Raw genomic sequence first — 22,009 nt, forward strand, 5'->3', positions numbered from 1 at the left:
AATAGCATTATTTCAGTAATATATCACTGCCTACATTAATACAGTATGCTTGAATTTTACACAAACAGTTGTAATCAAGACCTAAATTTTTAAGCTGACAAATAGCTTTTATAAAAGGGAACTAAAAATGTGAATCTATCTATATAGATTGTGCTTCCTTATTTAGAAACCTTTAAAAGTCTGAATGTATTTTTGCATGTTAAATCTCAATTTCCCTAAAACTTGGACCTTGCCACTTAAGCTATATAAATGTTGGCTAACATTTTCATCCAAAAACAGTTTATTTATATATATATATATATATATATATATATATATACTAAGTAAAATATGTACATAAATTTTCAGCAAAATATTTAAGTTATTAATTGTTAGTTAAAATAACCTTAGGAACAGAATCATTGCTCTTATTAGTTTATATATACTAGAAAGCAACTATAATTTTGAAATGATGTGACTAATTATTAAGAATGTCAGGTTCTTCAGAAGGCTGTCAAATATAAGCTATGTCTGGAAGATGGTAAAGAAAATCTGTTAAAATGGAATTCCATATGCAACCATTTATAACTTGATAAATTATTTAATTGAATGGCAAAATAGCATGCTATAAGAATGGAAGTCTGAAATATGGAATAGGTCTCACTGATCTTGCTGCCACCTCCCCTCCCCGCAGATGATTTTGAGTTTCTTGTAATCAAATAACATTTATACCTTTTCGCTTTGCCACTACTAAAAATAAGAGTTGTATAATACAGAACATAAAATATTAATTTGATTAATTTAAAAATACACAAACATAAATACTTCAAAACTAAACACTAGAGGGAGCCGTAGGAACAAAAGTCTAACATCTATTACTAAACCTGTCAGGCCACTATTATTAGAATGGCATCATCTATGTGTTTACTAATATTTTGGAAAATTTATAAATTATTTGATGTTTAAAGTTTTAATTTCTACCAGTGTTTTACTACATTAGTGTTACATAAAAAGCAACAGTACACATTCCCAAGATGTTGAGTTTGACATTTAATACATTGTACTACTGAGATTCTTTCAGCTATGTTAAAAACAATATTAACAATCATTTCATTTAGAGTGTGTTCATTCAGATTATATTAACCCTAACAATATACTTGGGTGGAGGGCAAGTAGATCTTATCACGTGGCAGGAAACAGTGATTGGCAAGTAGATAAGTTAGTATCTTTTTCTAAATTATGTTCCATCCAACAGTGATGATTACATGTTCAGAGTCAGTAACATCTAGAAGTTTAGTTGAGGGTTTTTCATAGCCTTAAAGCATTTGCTTTTAACATTTTAACAATTTCATCAGCATCCAACAGACCATGTAACAAAAAATAAGTTATTCCTAAATTGTACCAGGTTAAGTAAAGGAGCAGTATAAATAAAAATTACATAAAGGGGAGAAAAAATGCTTCCAAAATTCAAAACTAACATTTAAAATATAATAGCACTAAAAACAGCTTTGACTAAAGCTTTGTACTCAATCTGTTCTTTCCTCATCTGCTTTGCTGCTACACAGACCACAGAGCCTTTCCACCTGAGTTGGAGCTAAATCATCCCTATGTGTATTGTCTCCTCTTATTTAGATTGTAAGCTCTTAAGATCAGGGACTATTTTCAATTCAGGGACTATTTTTCAATTTTCAATTTTCTATTTTTATTCACTATTCTATTTCTAGTATCCCCAACACTTAACCCAGTGCTTTGGCTCATAGCAGACATTTAATAAAATAATTTTTCATTCAGTAAGATAATTCTTAGCAGTGCCCAAATGCTGGTAGGAAATTCAACATTCAAGCAATAAACTGTTATATACACCTAAAATACTTCAAGACTTCAATAATCTAACCTTCTTTGGTTTTAGTATTCCCTCCATTGACAAAAGTCAGTTTCTGTGACTTTTAGATCTGCTATGGCCAAAACTTTTTATCATCAATTTGCATTCAATGTGGTGATAAGTCTTTCTGAATTTATCTAGATATCACTTAATATACTTGGTCACCAGGCTTATATTTGATACCTTTCCAGCTTATGCTCTGCAGGCATAGTCTTCAAGATCCCATGTTCACCATACCAAGAGGCAGGCATCAGAAGAAGGCTTATATACATTCTTATCACAAGTCTTTATGAAAAATGACTTAGAGACTGTAACCTTAAGGGGACTTATTAAAATCAACACTTAGAAGTAAAACAAAAAGACTAATTTTGTCGTTATATTATTTAGAAAATAATTTCAAAGATTTCAATTCCCGATGTCCAAGAGTATCATGAGCTTTAATAAATTAATTTTATCATTTTTCCCCTGAAAAGCAAGGCAGAACAGTTTCAGAGTTCAACCTTAGAAAAATTTAGTTAGTAACAACTATTCATGAGACATTAAACTATTTCTTTTATACTCACGCTTGGACTATAGACTGGACTAGAACCTACTGGACTAGAACCTACAGTTAGGAGAATACATTTGTTATCTTTGGGAGGTTTCATTCTTTCCAAGTTCCTACAATATAGATCACAAATGATTGCTACTCAGTCTAATAAAAAACATACTAAATTCAGAATTTTAAACTCCCTTCTCACTTGTGCCAAAGAATATTAAATAAAACCTTAAGGAAATCATAAATCTCTGTGTGTGTGTGTGTGTGTGTGTGTGTGTGTGTGAACTGCATGTTATCTAATTCAGTCTGATCAACAAACACACTGACTAGATGTGACCTTAGGGAAGTCACTTAACATCCCCAGACTCATTTCCTCATCTGATTTACTACTCCCATGTCCACATTTTACATATTAGGCAATTATGACCTAGGAATGATTTAGCTTTAAAAACAAAATCTAAGTTTTCTGTCAAAAATTTCCTGCATAATTTGAATTTAGAGCAATTTTTAACAGTGAAAGTAAACATTTTAAAATTATTCTTCAAATTAGAAATGCTATATACACCACCACAAGCAATTCTAAGATTTTATATACTATTACCTTTAAAAGACCATCAGCTTTCTGCCAAAATTTAATTTGCTCAACTTACCAGATTACATTACAATGCATTTTTTAATTTTCACACAGCCAGGAGTCTTTTCTTCTTTGGTGATTTTTTTCAATCTGTATTGCCGAATCTCTCTCACCAATGTATAAAAAGCATCCTCCACTCTCTGCATTGTAAAACACAACTCCTTTAAAGGTTTGTATCATTGCTAAAAATAATTTATTGGGATAGCCATGTGGAATAAAATTGAATAAGTGAGCTTCACTTGAAAAAAAAATGGGATAACATAATTTACCATGGTTTTTGGTTTGTTTGTTTTTTAAAGAGAGGGGGTTGGAATTTTCCCATCTAAGCAAGAATACTGGATTATTTTAAAATTGCTTATCAGTATGAATGGGAGAAGAGTTTATCAAAACTAAAAAATTTTTTGTGTATATGTATCTTTTATATATGTATTTCCCCCTTTTACTAAGCATTAATACAAACTTTTAGAAAAGTAGTAAAAAAAAAGTAGGAAACAATTTTAAAGTTCTCTCTTCTGTGTAACATTATATTTTATCTTATTTCTAGCATAGTAGCAGTAATAGAATGAATTACGCCCATTTGGCCTTAGGAAAAATAACTGATAATTTGCCACTGATTATATTTATATTATATTATTATATTTATATTATATTTATCATCTACAGTCTAGCCATAGCTAGAAATATTTGAGAATCAAATCCATTTTGAATGAAACAAGTTTTTATCTTCAATAAAGTCCTAAAAATAAATTTGGAGGATAGAACATATTCAAATAAGATAACAGTTTATAGCACTTTGCAAAAACTATCATTCATTAGTCTTTATTTTCCATCTAGCCTCTTGAAGGCAAGAGGGATTCAAAAAAGTACTTTCAAATCTTTTCTTCCAATAAAAGATTAAGTGTCAAATGAGACAGGCCAATCAACATTGACCCATTCAAGAAGGTGGCCAATACTACTACAGAAGAAATTTAAATTATAATGGTAAAACTATAACTTTGAACTTTGTCAAATACAAGTTTTACCTTCTATTTTTTCAGAGCAAAAGCTTCTAAAACCTTATGCAATATCTTCAATAGTTATATTGACATTTCCATAAGATTTCAAATATTTCAATGACAATCTTGTAAATAATAAATCTGATTCACTCTGAATTGAGATTACAATTTTCTCCTCAAACAAAACATTTTGCTTGAAAAGATGATTGCTCTTTTCTTAAATACAATTTGAGCTTAAGATAGACAAAACTTGAACAAAATTCTATAAATGCAAGTTTTCCCATTTAAAACCATAATGGTTCTATGTTTTCTATGATTAGTTTTATACCTATCATTAGTATCAATTCATTCAAAGGGCAAGAACATTTTTTAAAAATTAAGATTATCATGAAGAAAATAAGATGATTAGAAGTGGTCTTGAATTTTAAAATAATGTACTTAAATTCTTTTTACAAAGGAATGTCTTAATAAACCTTAACTAGAAAAATTCAAATACTTTCAAAAAATCAAGTAAAAGCTCATTTTCTTGATACATTAGAAAAATTTAATTTTTATTACTATCAAAAGGAAAATAAATCATTTTTAGGAACTATGTGCAAGTGCCAGAATAAATGCTATGAAAAAAAATAACATTGTTGTGCTCTTACTATTCTGTTGCAGGAACATAAAAAGACTACTGCTCAATTTAGGCTGAGGGCTTGAATTTTTTTTTAGCACAAACATACCCATCACCATTAAATAAAGGTGTGATTTTGGTTCTAACAATGCAGAGAGAGAATAGGAAGACATTAATTCAAAAGAATTACCATCACCACCACCACCACCACCACCAGCAGCAGCAGCACAAATTTCATTACTGGAATTATAACTAAGATTTTTATCATTGGGAGGTCATTTCAAAATGAGTTTCATTATCAAGAGAATGTTTACTTAATTGTTATGAAAATAAAGAACCTAAAGAGCCAATTAGCTACAATTTCCTTTCTTAACTATACTTATCTCTTTTATGCTGATTTTACAATTAATCAAGGGACTTCACAGAGATGTGAATTTTCTATTTATTGTATGCGCCTTATAATTCCTTCCATTCGTTTACATTTAGCTAAAGTTTTGGTATTCATAACAAAGTACTCCATATACTTACAAAGTGGTAAGTTTTCATATTCCAAGGACTTGGGAAAAATTTTACACAACATATTTAAAAGTTTTTATTACTGAAATTTTAAAGCCAGTTGTATGCATCATGTTTCCTTTTAATAGGAGCCAATTTACAATAAAGATAATTGAATTAGGATTAGAAATTTTCATATTATGTGATACAGAAGCTAAATAATGCTTTCATTTCAGTTCAAATGATATAAAAGGAAGCTAGAATTTATAGCTTGAAAAGTAAAAACTTTTAAGAGACTGAAAATTATTTTAACTTCCTGTTTCTATAGGCTGAAGTCTGAGATCAAAGGCCAAAACATACCCTATATTCCGCCAAATAAAAAAAGACAAGTCTTTCACTGTTACTGATAAAGACATCATTTAAGAGGCTCCCTAAGTGTTAACATTCAAATGGTATTTAGTGCCTACTATATTCAATGACTACATTAGGCTCAGAGGATACAAGGGAAAAAAAAAAGTCCCCAACCTCAAGGAACTTGCATTCTACTAGGGAAATACAACATGTCTACAAGTGAGTACATACTAGATCACTTGAAGAAAAAGGTTGGGAAGATCCAGGAAGGTGGTACTTGTGGAAAGGAAAACTGAATCAAGCTTTTGCATTTCTGTACCTCTTCTATCCTCTTCAATACCTTCATTATTACATAGTTAAGCTAAGTCTGGAATGATGTGCTGAACAGTGACTATACTGGGGAATGGGGATTATATGGTGAGTTCAGAAAAACTGTTACTGGGCCACTTTGGCTGGAAAGTGATAAGAAGGAACAAATAAAGTAATCTGAGGCTAGATTATGGAGAGCTATAAATTCTAGCACAAAGCCATTTGGTTTTTTTGTTTGTTTGTTTTTATCCTTGTGACAATATTAGTCAGTGAGAGTTTTTGAGGAGAATGACATGCTCAGACCTATATTTTAGGAATAATTTTGTCAGTTGTGGAAAAAAATATTTTTGAAGGGAGAAACTGGAGACAGAACATTAAGGCTACTGCAATAGTCCTGGTGAGAGAAAATGAAAACCTGAACTAGGGTACTGACCTTGTAAGTAAAAATAGAGATAGCTGATTCAGGCAATGCTGTAGCAGTAGTATCATTAAGAACTGACAGCTGATTAGAAGTGGGGAGGGAAATGGAATCAAGGATTATTCCTAGGTTACTAACCTGATACTGTCCTTGTTCTAAATGGGGAAGATGTTTTCTATTTTGAATGGCATGATCAGAACTGTACTTTAGGTGTATCCATTTGGAAGGTGTGTGGATAAGACTGGGAAAACATAGGAAGCTGCTGGGCAATGGAGAAAGAAAGAGTAAAGAAGAGTACAATTTAATATGTATCTGTGGGTATGAAAATACTCAAGGAGAAAACTATTACTTGCTTAAAAAAAAAAATCCCCAAATGATTTTCAAGATACTATCTTAAACTCAGACTTCAGAATTTATCCTTCCACATTTCTGAATAAATTGTCACCAATTACCTCCACTTTTCACCTCTACACTAAAGTCTTTGATACAAACACCTCTACCCTTGCTGCCTCTTCTGATTGGAGAGTTCCTTCCTAAAAAACCTCCATTTGAAGAAATATCCACAATAAACATATGCAGTCCTAACTCAAATCTGCTTCCAACTTTCCAAACTACTTTTCCATATTTCCCCTGCACAGGGTGCTGTCCCCACCCCCACCTCCTATAGTTCCCTTTTATGTGTTGTCATTGAGGACAGATTTTTGTTTTTACCAGAGCCTGGCATAGTGCCTGGTACATGGCAAGGACTTAATAAATGATTTACTTACTAATCTAAATAATGCTATGTGCTATATTATGAACTTTTATTGTTAAAACTTTGTTCTTATAGTAAATATTTTTTAATGAGAAGTAGATCAGAGAATAGTTATACATACACACACTCAAAAATCAAAACCAAACAAACCTTAGAATGCAAAACTTATTTAATCACTTTACAGTTAGGGATTGTTTCTATCTCCAGAGCCCAGAGACACTGGCTCACACTAAGTACTTAATAAGCAAGTATTTGGTGATTGAAAAAAATAAAGACTTCCATGCTTCTAAGAAACACAGAAAGTTTCAGGCTTCTGAGGTCCCTTTTTGCCCTAGAGCTATATAACCCTAAATCTTAATCTACTGAACAAAATTTACAGATTCTTCTATTAAGTTAGAGGAATTTAACACCTGAAGATTTCCTTACTTATAGTTGGCATTGATTATTTTCCTTTTAAAATATAATTCAAACAATTCTGCAAATGAGAGTATTTTTAACAACTTTCATTTCTTGAAAATGGACCATAAATCTATGAAAAGTGACCTATTTGACTTTAAAAAATTAATAGTCCTTTAATTCTCAAAACTGAAATTTCTAAAAATCAACCAAGAATGAACAGTGTTTGATTAGGCCTGTAATCCTTTTTTACTGTTATCACTAAACTGAGAATGCCAACTTATTTTCAGTAAAATGTATGGCATAATACCAACTCTCTGAATTCTAGTATTAGTTTCAACAGTTGCTACCCCTAGAATTACCATTTATTCACTCAGAAGGGCCAGTATAATCTAGCATAAGTTGCCTAATTAAGACAAATGCTCTAAAAAGAACCAGGTAATCTAATTTACATTAGCTGTGTGTGTGTGTGTGTGTGTGTGTGCGCGCTATATAGATAGATAGATATACTCTATTTTATACACACACACACACAGGTTGACTATATATGGAGTGTCAACAATAAAAGAATATTCAAAGGTGGAAATTGTTTCAGAAGCCCTGTAGACCAACCTGCACCTCAGTAAGAATCACCACAATAGGACCATCTGGCCTTTGCTCAAAGAACTTTCAATCATCAAACACTATTTGAAGAAAAGAGAATGGCCAAGGGCAACATCGATTCTTGACTTTTAAACTTGTTCATAAATTTTAAGAGGAGACAATGGAAGATTATTAGAACCACCTTATAAAATAGCAAGAAACAGTAAGTGGAAAATTAAAAAGCTTGGCAAGAGATACAACTAAACAATATATCCTAAGGGCATTTAAGGATGAAACTAGACAGAAGACAATAGATGAAAAACAGAAATTGTAAAGTCATTTTCTTGAATTACACAGGAAAAGCAGAGGTTTGACTAGAGAGAAAGGTCTGATCACATTAGTGAAAGAAGGGATGACTGATGATTAAGCCTATATGTTCCATTGGTATCCATCTATGACATGCCAAGAGAATGCAAGCAAGAATCCTGAGCTCATTGGGTGGGCTGCTGGGGAATGGTTTCCTAGGAGGACATTATCTACCTAGGTAACCCTGATGAGGTCACAGATCCACTGAAGCATTTTGCCTATGACAGGCCTGGAGTTTACCTATATCTGAACTGTCTAGGTACAATTAAAAAACTGGATCTTTCCCCAAGGAAAGGTTCATGAGTGTACCTACCTCTCTCAATTTCTATTGGATGGTAAGGTTCTTAAGAGGAACTGGTCCTGCCTTATTTTTTTTTTGTACCCATACCATGTAGGTGGTGCCACAATGTCTAATACTTATTAAATGCTTAGTATTTCAATTTAACTAGATAAATTTAAAAGTTTCTATATTCCCTATAGTACCTAACTATAGCTCTATTCTTTACCTCTCAGTCTGTTTATGCCAGAAGGCATGAGTAAGTATTCTTCTTTGTTAAAGGAAAAATTAGCTGATGCTAAGGTTTTAACACTTAACTGAAGCTTACTCTTAGATATAGTTTTTAAAAATGAAAAGGTAGCTCTGGAAAGTGAGCTATATCAGAATCAGAGACACTGGTTTTGCATCCAAATAGTCACCTTGTGTGACCCTGGACAAATCATTTCTTTTTGAACCTATTTCCTTATCTAAAAAATAGGGTGGGGGAGGAATAGGAAGTTAGTTCTCTGAAGTCCTTTCTATCACTAAATCTGTGATTCTATGAAACCATTTGCTCTTGGGACACTCATTCCCTTATGGATATCTCTAATCATTATGACTTTTCCCCCTAAATTGAACCGGTTTCTCTGTAATTTCCATCCATGATCCTTTCTCTGCAACAATGATGGCGAACCTTTTAGAGACCGAGTGCCCAAACTGCAATCCTCAGCTACATGTGAGCTCCCCTGCCTTATCCCACACAGGGGAGGAAGTACTCGGAAAGGGAGCAGCCCCATCCGGCACACATGCCATAGGTTCACCAATATAGCTCTAGGATGTCAAGCAGAATAATCAAAGTAGTATTTGGTTATCTCCATGTATTACAGTATTCAAAGACTATGGCTGAAAATGACTTGGCAACCATATCTTATAGTACCAAAGGGCAGTTCTCTTATTCTGGATACTATTGCTACCTCTCCTATATGTAGCTTTTTTAAAAAGTCTAAATTGGGCAGTAAGTTCTCTATACATTTATATTGATCGAATTTCAAACAACTTATTTTCTTCCTCAGAATTATTTTGTGTCATTAGTTTTGCATTATTTGCATTACAAAGGAATGATATGCATTCCTTTGTAAAATTTTAGTTCACTGGATACTTCCATCTTATCTTTTCTTTTAATCCCTAGAAATATGCTCTTCCCAAATCAGGGATACATGTGAAACAAGGCTGGCTTTTCTCCACCAAAAATTAATTCTGTCAAAACTTCCTATTTCCATCTTGTGAACCAGCTGTTTTCTGATGAAAATCAGATTGAAAATAGTAACCCTTGCTGCTTCTTCCAATTTGGGGTGGATAAAAATTATCACTAAAGGAATGAAGAAATTAGTAACTTTGGGCAGAGTTGCAATAAGTATCCAGATGTCAAAGTTTTCCCAACTTTACTATAATATATGCCTTCCTAACAACTGTTTCTTAAACACTTCAATTATTTAATTCATAGTACACTTCAGAAATAGTCACATTTGTTTCTACTCATTATCTTATACCAGTTGCCAATTTCTGGAATATATTATGTGCAATACTAATCTGCCTATGCCTATATCACCTTTTTACCTAACTGGTCTCTTCTAAATGAGATATCTTTCATGAGCTACATTCTAGTCTAGTTAAGTTGATATCTACTAAAGTACTATTAATGCCCAAAGGTCAAATCTGCCTTAGAATTTCTAGTATACCTTGGTTAATAACCATACTTTGGGAATTATTGGTGTAGACAGCATTGGAGGCCATTATGTATGTAAGTGTGCCTAAGTGTACACACACAAAGAAGGATTTGTTATAAAAACATCTTTAGTTTTAAATTATTTTAAAATAAAATAATAATATATAATATTTATAATAAAATAATAATAGATAGATAGATAGCATTTATACTATAGCTTCAAAGTTTGCAATCTGCTTTACAAATATCTCATTTTTTCTTCACAGCACTATATTAAGGCAGATGATCCTGATTTTACCTTTAAGGAAAAATCTGAGGCAGGCAGGTTAAGTGACTTGCCCAGGACCACACATCTAAAAAAACATAATAGGGTTGAATCTGAACTCAAGTTCTTCCAGAATTCAGATCCAGAACTTTGGCACCTAGCTGACTCTAATAATTATATAATTATGAACTATACAGTAATATATAGCTCATAAAATTTGGCTATTTAGTGAACATTTTAAACACTGCCTAGATCAGTGTAATGGATGGAAATTATCCTCTGATCATTATCTTTTCAAATTTCTGTAATGTATTAAGAATTTCTCAGGCATATCATCAATATTAGGTCAGAGAAAAAAATGAATATGTTTAAATATATGGTTTTAGAAATATTTAATTCAAAACCAAAAGTACAGAGGACAACTAGGTGGCTCAGTGGATTAACAGTCAAACTTATAGGTCCTAGGTTCAAATCCTATCTCAGACACTTCCTAGCTTTGTTACCCTGGGCAAGTCACTTAACCCCTACTGCCTAGCCTTTAACTGCTCTTCTGCCTTGAAACTAACACACCAAATTGATTCTAAGAAAGAACGTAAGGATTTAAAAAAAATTTTTTTTTGATGCTAACATGCTAACCTATAAAAAGTTGGACAGAAAGTATGACCTTTTAGTTTAGTGTTCTATTGCCTAGAGTTTTCCACTAAATAATGACCTTCATTTAAACTTATGAGTCAGAAATTTAACCACTAAAAATAATGCTCTTCATTTAAATATGTAACCTGAATCTAAGTTTTAAGTTAATACACTATTATACCAATTAATAATAGGGTGGGATGGGAAGGATAGAAAGTCATCCTCAAAATTAAGAAGACCTGGGGGCAGCTGGGTAGTTTAGTGGATTGAGAGTCAGACCTAGAGATGGGAGGTCCTAGGTTCAAATCTGGCCTCAAACACTTCCCAGCTGTGTGACCCTGGGCAACTCACTTGACCCCCATTGCCTAGCCCTGACCACTCTTCTGCCTTGAAGCCAATACACAGTACCGACTCCAAGACGGAAGGTAAGGGTTTATTAAAAAAAAAAAAAATTAAGACCTAGGTCAATGATGGCTAACCTATGGCACTGGTGCCAAAGACAGCACTTGGCGGGCGCCCGCATGTGCACACGTGCACACGTACACACACACACACACACACACACACACACAGAGTTTGTTACTAAAAAGGCAGAGGGATTTGGGCGGAGCTGCTCCCCATCATGACAGAAGACATTCCTCACTTCCCCACCCCTCCTCCAGCACCTCAGTAGGAGCACTTTCTTCCTCCCCTGTGTGGGGCAAAGGGGAGCCACACCCAGCACTCAATGGGGGGAGGGGCACAACACGATGTCACTGGGGGGAGGGGGGAGCCTGGAACTCCATTTCTAAAAGGTTTGCCATCACTGGCCTAGATTGAGTCCTACCATGTTATGAGCTGGCTGTGTGGCCCTAGAAAAGTTTCTTTAAGTCTTTTGGTGCATTAGGCAACTTTTCCAGAGCCTCGGAGTTGCAGAGAAGGTGCTGACTTGCATTGGTAAAGAGACTTTGTTTCCTGACCTGAGAAATTCTCTGTCAGAGGTGTCAAACACATGGCTGAGTCCAAGACTTTTGCACGTAGTAGGAAGTATATTACTATTATTGAAAGCTTTGTATCTTTTGGTATAAGAATCACAATACACATTTTAAGCTCTCTATAAGTACTTAGAAAAGCTCTTTAAAATCTCCTGATAAAGGGGCAGCTGGTAACTCAGTGGATAGAGAGCGAGGCATTTGGATCAAATCTAGCCTTAGACCTTTCCTAGCTGTGTGACCCTGGGAAAGAAACAACTGCAATTAACCAACCCTTGCTGTACCTGCTCTTCTGCCTTGGAACTGATCCTTAGCATTGATTCTAAAACAGAAGGTAAGGACTTAAAAGTAAACAAGTAAATAAAACCTAAGCATACTAAAAAAAGGCCTAAAATTATATCCAATTTATATATATTTAAACCCTTACCTTCCATCTTAGAATCAATACTATGTATTGGTTTCAAGGCAGAAGAGCAATTAAAGGCTAGGAAATGGGGTTAAGTGACCTGCCATGGGTAACAAAGCTAGGAAGTGTCTGAGGCCATATTTGAACTCAGGACCTCCCATCTCTAGACCTGACTCTCAATTCACTGAGCCACCCAGCTGTCTCCTTAATTAATATTTTTAAGCCTAAGAAAGTTTTTCACAAGATAATTTCTAAGGAAATTACATTATGACCACTCAAAAGATGAAATGAATAGCTTAGTAACATGAATTTGTAAGTTTAAGAATCTGGGTATAGTTTGAAAATCTTCACTAAAAGCAGAGCTCAAAATCAGATTTATTTAGCAAGGTGATTATATGAGAGCCTTAAAATAGGACAAGTTTCTATCAAATCAATCTTATCTTCCCATCAATTTCTATCATCATTTGAAGATAAACTCATAGGCAAGAAATTTTAGTCCTCAATCATATATTAAAGAAAATGGACATTTAAAAAATAAAATACGAATACCATAATACTTTACTTGAAAATGGCAAATGATTATCATAAAATGAAGTGGGAAATAGGGTATTAAGATTCTTTGCTTTATCCTGCAGTCATTAGCTTACTATCACAGTAAGAGGCAAGTCAGAGGTTCCCTTCAGAGAATTGTTTCCCTTTTTTCCTGCCTTTGATTTGTAGTTTCTATAAAATATTAGGCAAGTCTAGGGTCTTTCACCTTTTTTGTCTATAAAGTGAGAGGATACATGCTTATTGCTCTAAAAAACCTTTTTAAAGTTATAAATGTTCAAACAAATATCCATTTCTTTAGAACGACTTTCAGAGCAGTTTCAGCTTTCACTGATACTAAGCTGCCATTCTGGCTCCATATCCATTTCTTTGGAAAGAATGTCACTGTGACTGGACTGAGAACCAAGTTTCCTTTTTGCCTTTGTTCTCTCTTTACCTAAGCCCAGCAAGGCTACATACAATAATTTTTCTTCAAGGAGGGAGATTCTTTTCTTTCCACCAATGTCACTAGTTTGATGGAGGTGTCAATCTGTATTACTCCAAGGAACCGTTTTACTTGATTGTCATATTATCAATGGTTAGCCTGCTGCCAGTTGCCAATATAGTTAGGATAGGAACACTAGTGGAAATGCTGAAGACAATATGTGTGACCCTGAGGAAATATTAGAAACAGCCTATTTTATCACATCCCGTCGTTTTAGATAAAAATTATGCCCTACCTAGACATTTTAACTTAAATGGCTATAGTCACATAGCTAAATAAGTAGTAAATTCAGCACTAATAACTTGATCAAGAGGCCCAAATGTCTTTTTAATGTTCTAAACTCAAAACAACACAAATTCAGCTAATCCTCGGGATACTGCTATATTTCCTTCATAACTAAATACAATAAAAATATATTGAGTATCTTCTACGTACAAAGTACTTGAATAGATTCTGAGGCCAGAACAACAACAAAAAACAATTGCTACCCTAAAGAAGCTTACATTCTACTCTAGGAAAAAAGTAGTAGAGCTGTATCCCAGTCGTATCCTCAAATGCTTTAACTTTTACTATAGACAGACAGCAAAATTCCTTTAAGATAAAGTTAATATACCAAATATCTTCCCTAATTGTAACGGACTACTAAAATTTACCTATTTTTGGTTAAAGTACACAAAACACCTTGATTCCATGAAAATAAATTCCTAATATTGTATTTCTTAGTTGTAAATTTTGCATTTTCAAACTTCATCTGTACAATCTATACAAATCTATAATTCCCCTAATAAGAATACTAAAATATAAACTAGCTAGTATGTCACACAAGTTGTTTTCCCTCTCTTATCCCCTTAAGAAATTTAATAAAGGGGGACACAGCTGGGTAGTTCAGTGGATTGAGAGCCAGGCCTAGAGACAGGAGGTCCTAGGTTCAAATCTGACCTCAGACACTTCCCAGCTGCGTGACCCTGGGCAAGTCACTTGACCCCCATTGCCTAGCCCTTACCACTCTTCTGCCTTGGAGTCAATACCCAAGACAGAAGTTAAGGGTTTAAAAAAAAAAAAAGAAATTTAATAAAGTCTTGAAATATCAAGCATGCCACAAATACATGTATATTCAATGATAAATATTTTTCTGAAAATAAAATGAACAATTCCTAACTAGGATTTAAATTCCATGGAAAGGTCTATGTAAATCTCTATATGCTTCAAAAATGCTTATATAATTTTCAGTTATTTCTACTTTGTTTGAACCTGCCATTTCATCACTTTAGGGGAAATACAGGGTAAGAAAACTCCTTCCTCAATGCAGACAATAGTAACTGTTCTGTAACTTATGCTCTTAGAAATGAAAGGATAAGTGCTTCTTATGCTAGGGTAAATTCTCTGAAATCCAAAAGCCCTTACTCTCTATACCACTCCTTTAGTACAATCACTCGTTTGTCTTATATTTTTATTTAACTATTGCTTATGTGTATATTTTTGTCTCTCCAATAATGTATACTACTTTTAGCAGATATCATCTCTTAAAAGACCTAGCTGAGTGGCTTAGTGGATTGAGAGCCAGGCCTAGAGATGGGAGGTCCTGGATTCAAATCTGACACCTCAGATTCTTCCTAGCTGTGTGACCCTGGGCTGACCCCCATTGCCTAGGCCTTACTGCTTTTCTGCCTTGGAACCAATACACAGAATTGATTTTAAGATGGAAGGTATGGGTTAAAAAAAAAAAAGACCCAGCACATAGTTTTGCAAATACTTTTTGAATCTATAGATAGCATTTTACATGATAAGTAAAATGGTCTCAAATTTAGTAATAAAACTAAATATGTATTTTCCCAGAATACGTATAAATGCCTTAATGTATAACAATCTTAAAATATATAATTCTTGCTTGATAAAATGAGTCTAATTTTTATTTTTTATACATAAAAATTTAAAGGCATATGCAAACACTATATGTAGTGTTATATTTTTCACATATTTAAGAGCTTTTTCCATATTTTATATCCTCTGAACATGTTCATTTTAAATATTTTTGCAAGTTTCTATTTTATAAAATTCTATATGAATTTATAACAAATATAACTATTTTATAGCTGTTAATACTGCTTTAACTGAAAATTCGACATTAGCAATTTATATATTTTTAAATGCAAATCTTCATGTTCAGTTTAATACTACAAAATAATGACTAATTCTGTAAAATTATTATTTTTAAATATCCTTTGTTTTAAAAATCTCTGCTTCCTTTAAATTAACTTCTATCAAGGGAAAAGTAAAAATGTTAAAAAATAATGAAATTTAAAAATCTTGCCTATTCTAGAAGCATCAATAGAGAATAAAAATTTTAAAGTTAAAACTAGAATTCTTAGAATGATACACTCGAATCTTTAACATTAAGCACACTCAGAGTGATCAATTAAGCTATATGGTTGAATTGAAAATTTTATATATATGTATATATATATTCATAGGATAAAGATCCCTGGACAAGGACAATAATCTTTTATTTTTATTTGAACAAATCACCTACTTTTCCAGATTAGAAGAAAGAAAATTCATGGATTTCCATATGAAATGATTAATTTAAGCATCAGATATTTTAAGCAGCATATACATTTATTAATCCACAAAAGCTAAATTTAATCATAATTTACCATAGGCAATAGATAAATGGCAGGTGTGAATTGTTATACTTTCTGGTCTCAACAATTAGTTTGTATTTGTTGTGGTTTTACTTACCTGTCTTGTTTTTGCTGATGTTTCAATGAAAGGAATTCCATAACTTCTTGCTAAGTCCTGAGCTTGTTTTGTATCTACTGTTCTGGAAGGTAAATCACATTTATTTCCTACGAGAACCATGGGTACATCTTCAGAATCTTTAACTCTTTTTATTTGTTCTCTGGGGTAGAAAAAGAAAAAGAAAAAGAAAGTTATGTAATTCAGAGACATTTAAGTAGAAGGAAAATATCTTCTAATACTTGATAAAAAATTTAATTTTAGTATAAGCAGGCTAATAATGGATTCTAATTCCCAGTTTCCCCATATAACAAATTCTAATTTTTCTTCAACTGAGGCTGAATAAAGAATTCAAAATTTGTTCCGATTTTTTTGTATTACAAAATTTAAAAGGGGAAAGGGAGGAGAAAGGGAGAGAAATAAAGACATGGGGGTAGGGGTGAGAGGGGAAATCTTCATTTTAAAATATAAACTTCAAAAAAGAAGAATGCCAGAGATATAATTTTGTAACTTCAAGACAAAAAAACATGCTGAAATATAATGGAAATGAAAAATTCCACACTCAAATATATTTAAAAGTTGTTTAGAAAATAAGCCCTAGTTTTAAAATTATTACTTCAAAATGCAAATAGAACTTAAGTTTGTGCTTATAAAATGCAATGACCACTTAAAAGCTTTATTCATTTTTCCTGTGTCCCTATCCCAAAATGGTCAAATTCTTCAATAATTTTTAAACCCACTGAAATTCAATGCCTACTATAAGCCTTATTTAACCTGAAGCTGAGGTGGATAGGAAATTATTTTTGTGATTTTGGGGGAGAAGGGGATTCATGTTTCAAAGTAGACTATAATTTCAATAATGAATGTTTCTGTTCCTGTCCTATGGTTACTGTAAGTGATGAGTGACTGGGGTAAGAGTAGGAATTATGTCTGTTATTTCTATTTTACTTTTCTGAAAAGGCATTTTTGTGGTATGGTGCTAAAGTGCCCAAGAATTTGAAAGTGCCAATTTCTAATATAAGACACTAAACAAATCTACTATATGAATCTTAAATTGCTTTTCCTATCTGTTTTTCAATTTGCCCCCCCCCCCCCAATCATGGTTAGGGAATTATTCCAAATCTAGCATCCTTTCTACTATGGCTCTCTAGATGCTGTGGGGGATAGAATTTTCATATACAAGCTTACTCCATCTAACATCCTTAATTAGGTCTATAAAAACAGTTACAGGTACAATGTTAGATCTCAATCTTATCTTGGTTTTTGGAAAATTACATTATATCTAAACTCTGTGATACAGTGTGGTTGAATATAAAGCATACTATGGATTGTTATCATGAATAATGGCTTTAATATAGGATATTTGCATACCATATGTAGATTGCCACTTTCAAAGAATGTCTAAAAATAAAATAAACTTAACACTCAGACATTTAAACAAAATTTTAAAAGTTGTCAATTTATCCTATTGCCAAGTTCTTGAAAGAAATTTTAATTCAAAAGCTCTCTAATGCTTTGTCTTAATGCTTAAATTGCTACTCTCACCTATAGAGATTACAAGTCATTTCAAGAAATTTTGTACTTAGTATTGAAATAAGCAAAAAGCCACTATATAAACTATTAATTGACTTCATCTTTTTTGATGGTGGCTCCAAAATAAGTGAATTATTTTTTCTTCACAGTGTGAACCTATTGAATAGTAGTATTTTCTATTGTCAGTACTTTTACCTTCTATATTTGAAATCTACAAAAGGGACACTGCAGATCTTGAATTCCACCTAATTAATCTTTTTTAGGCCCTAAGATTATAATTGGCTAATTTTATGAATTGGCTAGAAAGGAAGTAAGGACATTTTAAATAATCTAATGTTCCATTTTGACCTATCTCCATGAAAACCTAGATTTATTCAAATAATATTTTTTTTTGGATCTTCAGCACTTAAGATTATCAAGCTTTAACTATTTAAAATGGAAGGTCAATTTGATCATCTGTTTGGTATGTTAAAAAATGGATAACAGTGGAAATAGAGCTTGATGGATGGCTCACCAATGAGGGAGATGTCACAGAGTTGAGTGTTTCTTGATTTTAGTAAGTTATCTAGCAGAACTGAATATCTTATATCCTTATGGCTATGACAAGAGAAATGTGGCCTGGGTAATATTACAATCTGAAAGAATGTAGACTTCAGCAGATAGCATATTGGACTTGGGAATCAAGAAAATCTAGGTTTAAATCCTACTTTAGACACTTAACTGTGTAACCCTGGGCAAGCCATTTAACAATATACAGGCAATTATCAAGTCCTGTCATTTTCCCTTCATAATATCTCTCCTATATATCACCTTCTTTCCTCTGACACTGTAACCACCCTAAAGTAGGTTCTCATCACCTCACACCCCTTGCTTTTTCCAATAGCCTACTGATTGGATTGGGGAGACACTTGAAACAGAGAAACCAATCTATCCTCCACTTTCACCATCAAATTGTTCTTCTGTTATAAAATATAAAACCTACCAGGCTTTTAAAGCTCTTCATCGCCTGACCCCTTCCACCTTTCTAGTCTTCTTACACCTTACCCTCTACTCCACATGTTCTGTAATCTAGTGACAGCTGGTCTCCTGGAGGTATCTCACACATAAGACACTGTTCATCTCTTGACTGAATGGATTTTCACAGGTTTATCCCCTTATGCCTGCACTTTTCTCCCTCTTCCTCTCAAGTTTTGGTTTAAGTCATACCTTCTGCAAAATGTTTTTCTTGGACTCCTTAATCTTCCCTCTGAGATTACCCTTAATTAGTCATGTATGCAATTGTACATAGCTGTTTGCATGTTGTCTCTGCATTAGAGTGGGAGCTCTCCTGAAGAGCAGGAAACATCTGTTGCCTTTCTTTTTATCTCCAGTGCACATTGTCTGGCACAGAGTAGGAAGAGCTTAATAAATGCTAGTTGACTGACTCTCTGGGGCTCAGCTCCTCTTTTATAAAATTAAGGATTAAATAGTCTCTAAGGTACTTTCCAGCTCAATCTATGATTCTATGATTCACAACTGATTATACAACTCTATTCAAAGCATGCTATTTTAACTGATGAATGTCCAATTAAACGTCAGAGATCCATTTAGAGATTAGACTGTCCACTTAGAGATCAAAAGGATCTGTCCTCAACTCTTCTAAAGTTCAATAATTTCATCAAAATTTGAGTAAAGACATAGAAGGCATTCTTTAACAAATCTGTAGATAACAAAATTAGGTTAGGTAATCAATATGGTGAATATAAAAATCACAATAAAAAATCTCAACATCTTTGAACGAGGGCTTGAAAATAAGATGAAATAAAGGAAAATATAAAGTGCTAAGCTCAGGCTGAAAAAAATCAATTAAGGAATGAAAAGATGTAACTAGAAAAGTTGATGTTTAAAAAACAAAAAAAAAACTTAATTTTAGTTGTTTGGAAAATTATGGTGTGATATAGCAGTGTCCAAAAATAAGACACAGAAAGCATAACAATAAGAACCAAGACTAGATCAAAGAATTAATAGTTCTATATACTGCACTGTACCATGACTTGAAATACTATATATTCAGTTCTAGGTGTTTCAGGAGGTATATAACAACTCCAAAAGAGGCTCATAAAAGTCAGAGGGACCTAAAAACTATATCGTGTAAGAATGAAAGGAAATGAGGATGTAAAGCCTAAAGAAGGCCTAAGAACAACATAGTTCCTTCCTCCCATAAAAGAATATAATTTTGACTTATTAAGCTTATTCTGTGCTATATCAACAGAAAGAACAAAAACCAAGATAGAAATTATGGGGATACAAATTTCACCCCAGTACACAAACATCACAATAATCTGCTATCCAAAAAATATAATGGGTTACCTAATAAAGTGGTGAGTTTCCTTCATAGGAGATCTTTAAAGCATTTTATATAAATGTTTTGTCTATTAAGAGAGAGGAGGCAACATAGTACAATGCAAAGAACACTAGTCTTTGAATCAGAGGACCAGAGTTGAAGTCTGGCTCTTGATACTCGTAGGTTATGTGATTATAGGCAAATAAGATAACTTCTGGGCAGCTAAGTGGCATGGAAGATAAGAGTACTAGATTTGAAGTTAGGAAAACTTTCTATGAGGCAAAATATGACTTCAGACACTTACTAGCAATGTAAACCTGGACAAGGTTGTTTGAACCCATTTGCCTCAATTTCCTTCTGACTGGATGAGGAGGAAGACGTGGCAAACCACTCAATATCTTTGCCAAGAAAACCCCATTGATAATATGGTACATAGAGTCACAAAGAATTAGATATGACTGCAAGACTGATTAAGAAGTTAACTTCCACGAGTCTGTTTCTTCATCGATAAAATGGGTTTAATTATACTACTTACTTTTCAGGGTTGTTATAAAGAAAACACTTTGAAAACATTCAAGTTCAATATAAACATAGGCTATTATTATTACTGAATTTAATCCTTATGAGGGATTAAAAATCTCTTCTGTTACTAGACTAATAGGAGTTGGACTGGAATGATTTCCATGGAATTGAGCATATACTCTGGGCCCATATAGGACACAGGTGATCTAGTTCTTCACTAAAGGACTTGTGCAGAGGTTGAACTGGAATGATGTGGAAAGCCCATATTCATCCCTATAATTATTAGGCTGTTTCAAAGATGACTAGTGACTAAGTAAGGAACAACTGCATTAATAGGTTATAGGAGGAATGAGGAGAAAAGGCTTTCACACTGTTGTAGGACTTTAAGAAAGTGGTAGAGTAAATTTCTCCTTCCTTCTCCTAACCCCTAGCAGCTATAAAGGTTATAAGCAAGAATTTATGACCCATCAGAAGGGATGAGCACATGAATAGCTCCATGGGAAATAGTTTAATACAACCTTTTTTTTTTTTACTATAGTTCTCTGAATCTAAGAACTACTAGTCCTGATTGCTTTTTTTAAAGTGATTTGGGAGGGGAACTAAGTTTATGAAAAAATTTTTATAGCTTTAAAACATATATCCTGGATCATCAGTGTAGCCATCCCACATTACACTTTAGACCAGTGTTCTTCTTAGTTTTCTCCTGCAGACCTGGAGATTTCCATTAACTTCCACAACCTATGCAGAGCAACTCATTCCCTCATCAGAAAACAGTAGCTAGAAAAACAGTAGGAGAAACAGTTTCAGAAGAAAGAATGCCAGGAAATCAATCTCTTAAGGTAATAGATTTTAAGTAACATGCCCTTTTAGTAATAAAATTTTGTCTAGTTGTAAAAATACCTGTTGCAGACAGGCAATTTTAATCAATGTTAACTATTTTTTACAATATTTACAATTTCTACAGTTATAAAATTCACAAATTTGCACAGATCAAAGCAATTACACAGTTCTCCAGTGGTGTTTTCTAAAATTGATTTGTCTGTTTTAAACCCACCTATAATGGTGAATATCTTCAAATGATTTAGTATTATTTATGGCAAATACACATAAAAAGCCCTCCCCAGTCCTCATGTACTGGTCCCTCATTGCACTGTATTCCTCTTGACCTGCTGTGTCGAGAATATCCAAGAGACAGGTCTCTCCATCAATTACTACTTGTTTCCTGTAGGAATCCTGAGAAAGGAGAAACAGAGTCTGGTTATTACAATACATCTTTTTTACTTTTTATCT

At 33.2% G+C, this 22,009-nt stretch overlaps 1 protein-coding gene across 6 annotated transcripts in view; it reads right to left on the minus strand.

Annotated features, from left to right (window-relative positions):
• The window catches only part of KRAS (KRAS proto-oncogene, GTPase), a 44,331-nt gene that overhangs the window by 3,542 nt on the left and 18,780 nt on the right, over window positions 1–22,009 (minus strand). For 3 of the 6 annotated variants that reach the window (XM_007503501.2, XM_007503500.3, XM_056797311.1), the window contains exons 3-5: window positions 21,774–21,952; window positions 16,345–16,504; window positions 3,050–3,173 (exon numbers count right to left, since the gene is read on the minus strand). In XM_007503501.2, coding sequence (XP_007503563.1) covers window positions 3,054–3,173; window positions 16,345–16,504; window positions 21,774–21,952 — 459 coding nt within the window. In that variant the 3' untranslated portion in view covers window positions 3,050–3,053. 6 annotated transcript variants of the gene reach the window in all.

This window comes from Monodelphis domestica, chromosome 5 (genome assembly GCF_027887165.1).
Source record: "Monodelphis domestica isolate mMonDom1 chromosome 5, mMonDom1.pri, whole genome shotgun sequence".
NCBI lineage: Eukaryota > Metazoa > Chordata > Mammalia > Didelphimorphia > Didelphidae > Monodelphis > Monodelphis domestica.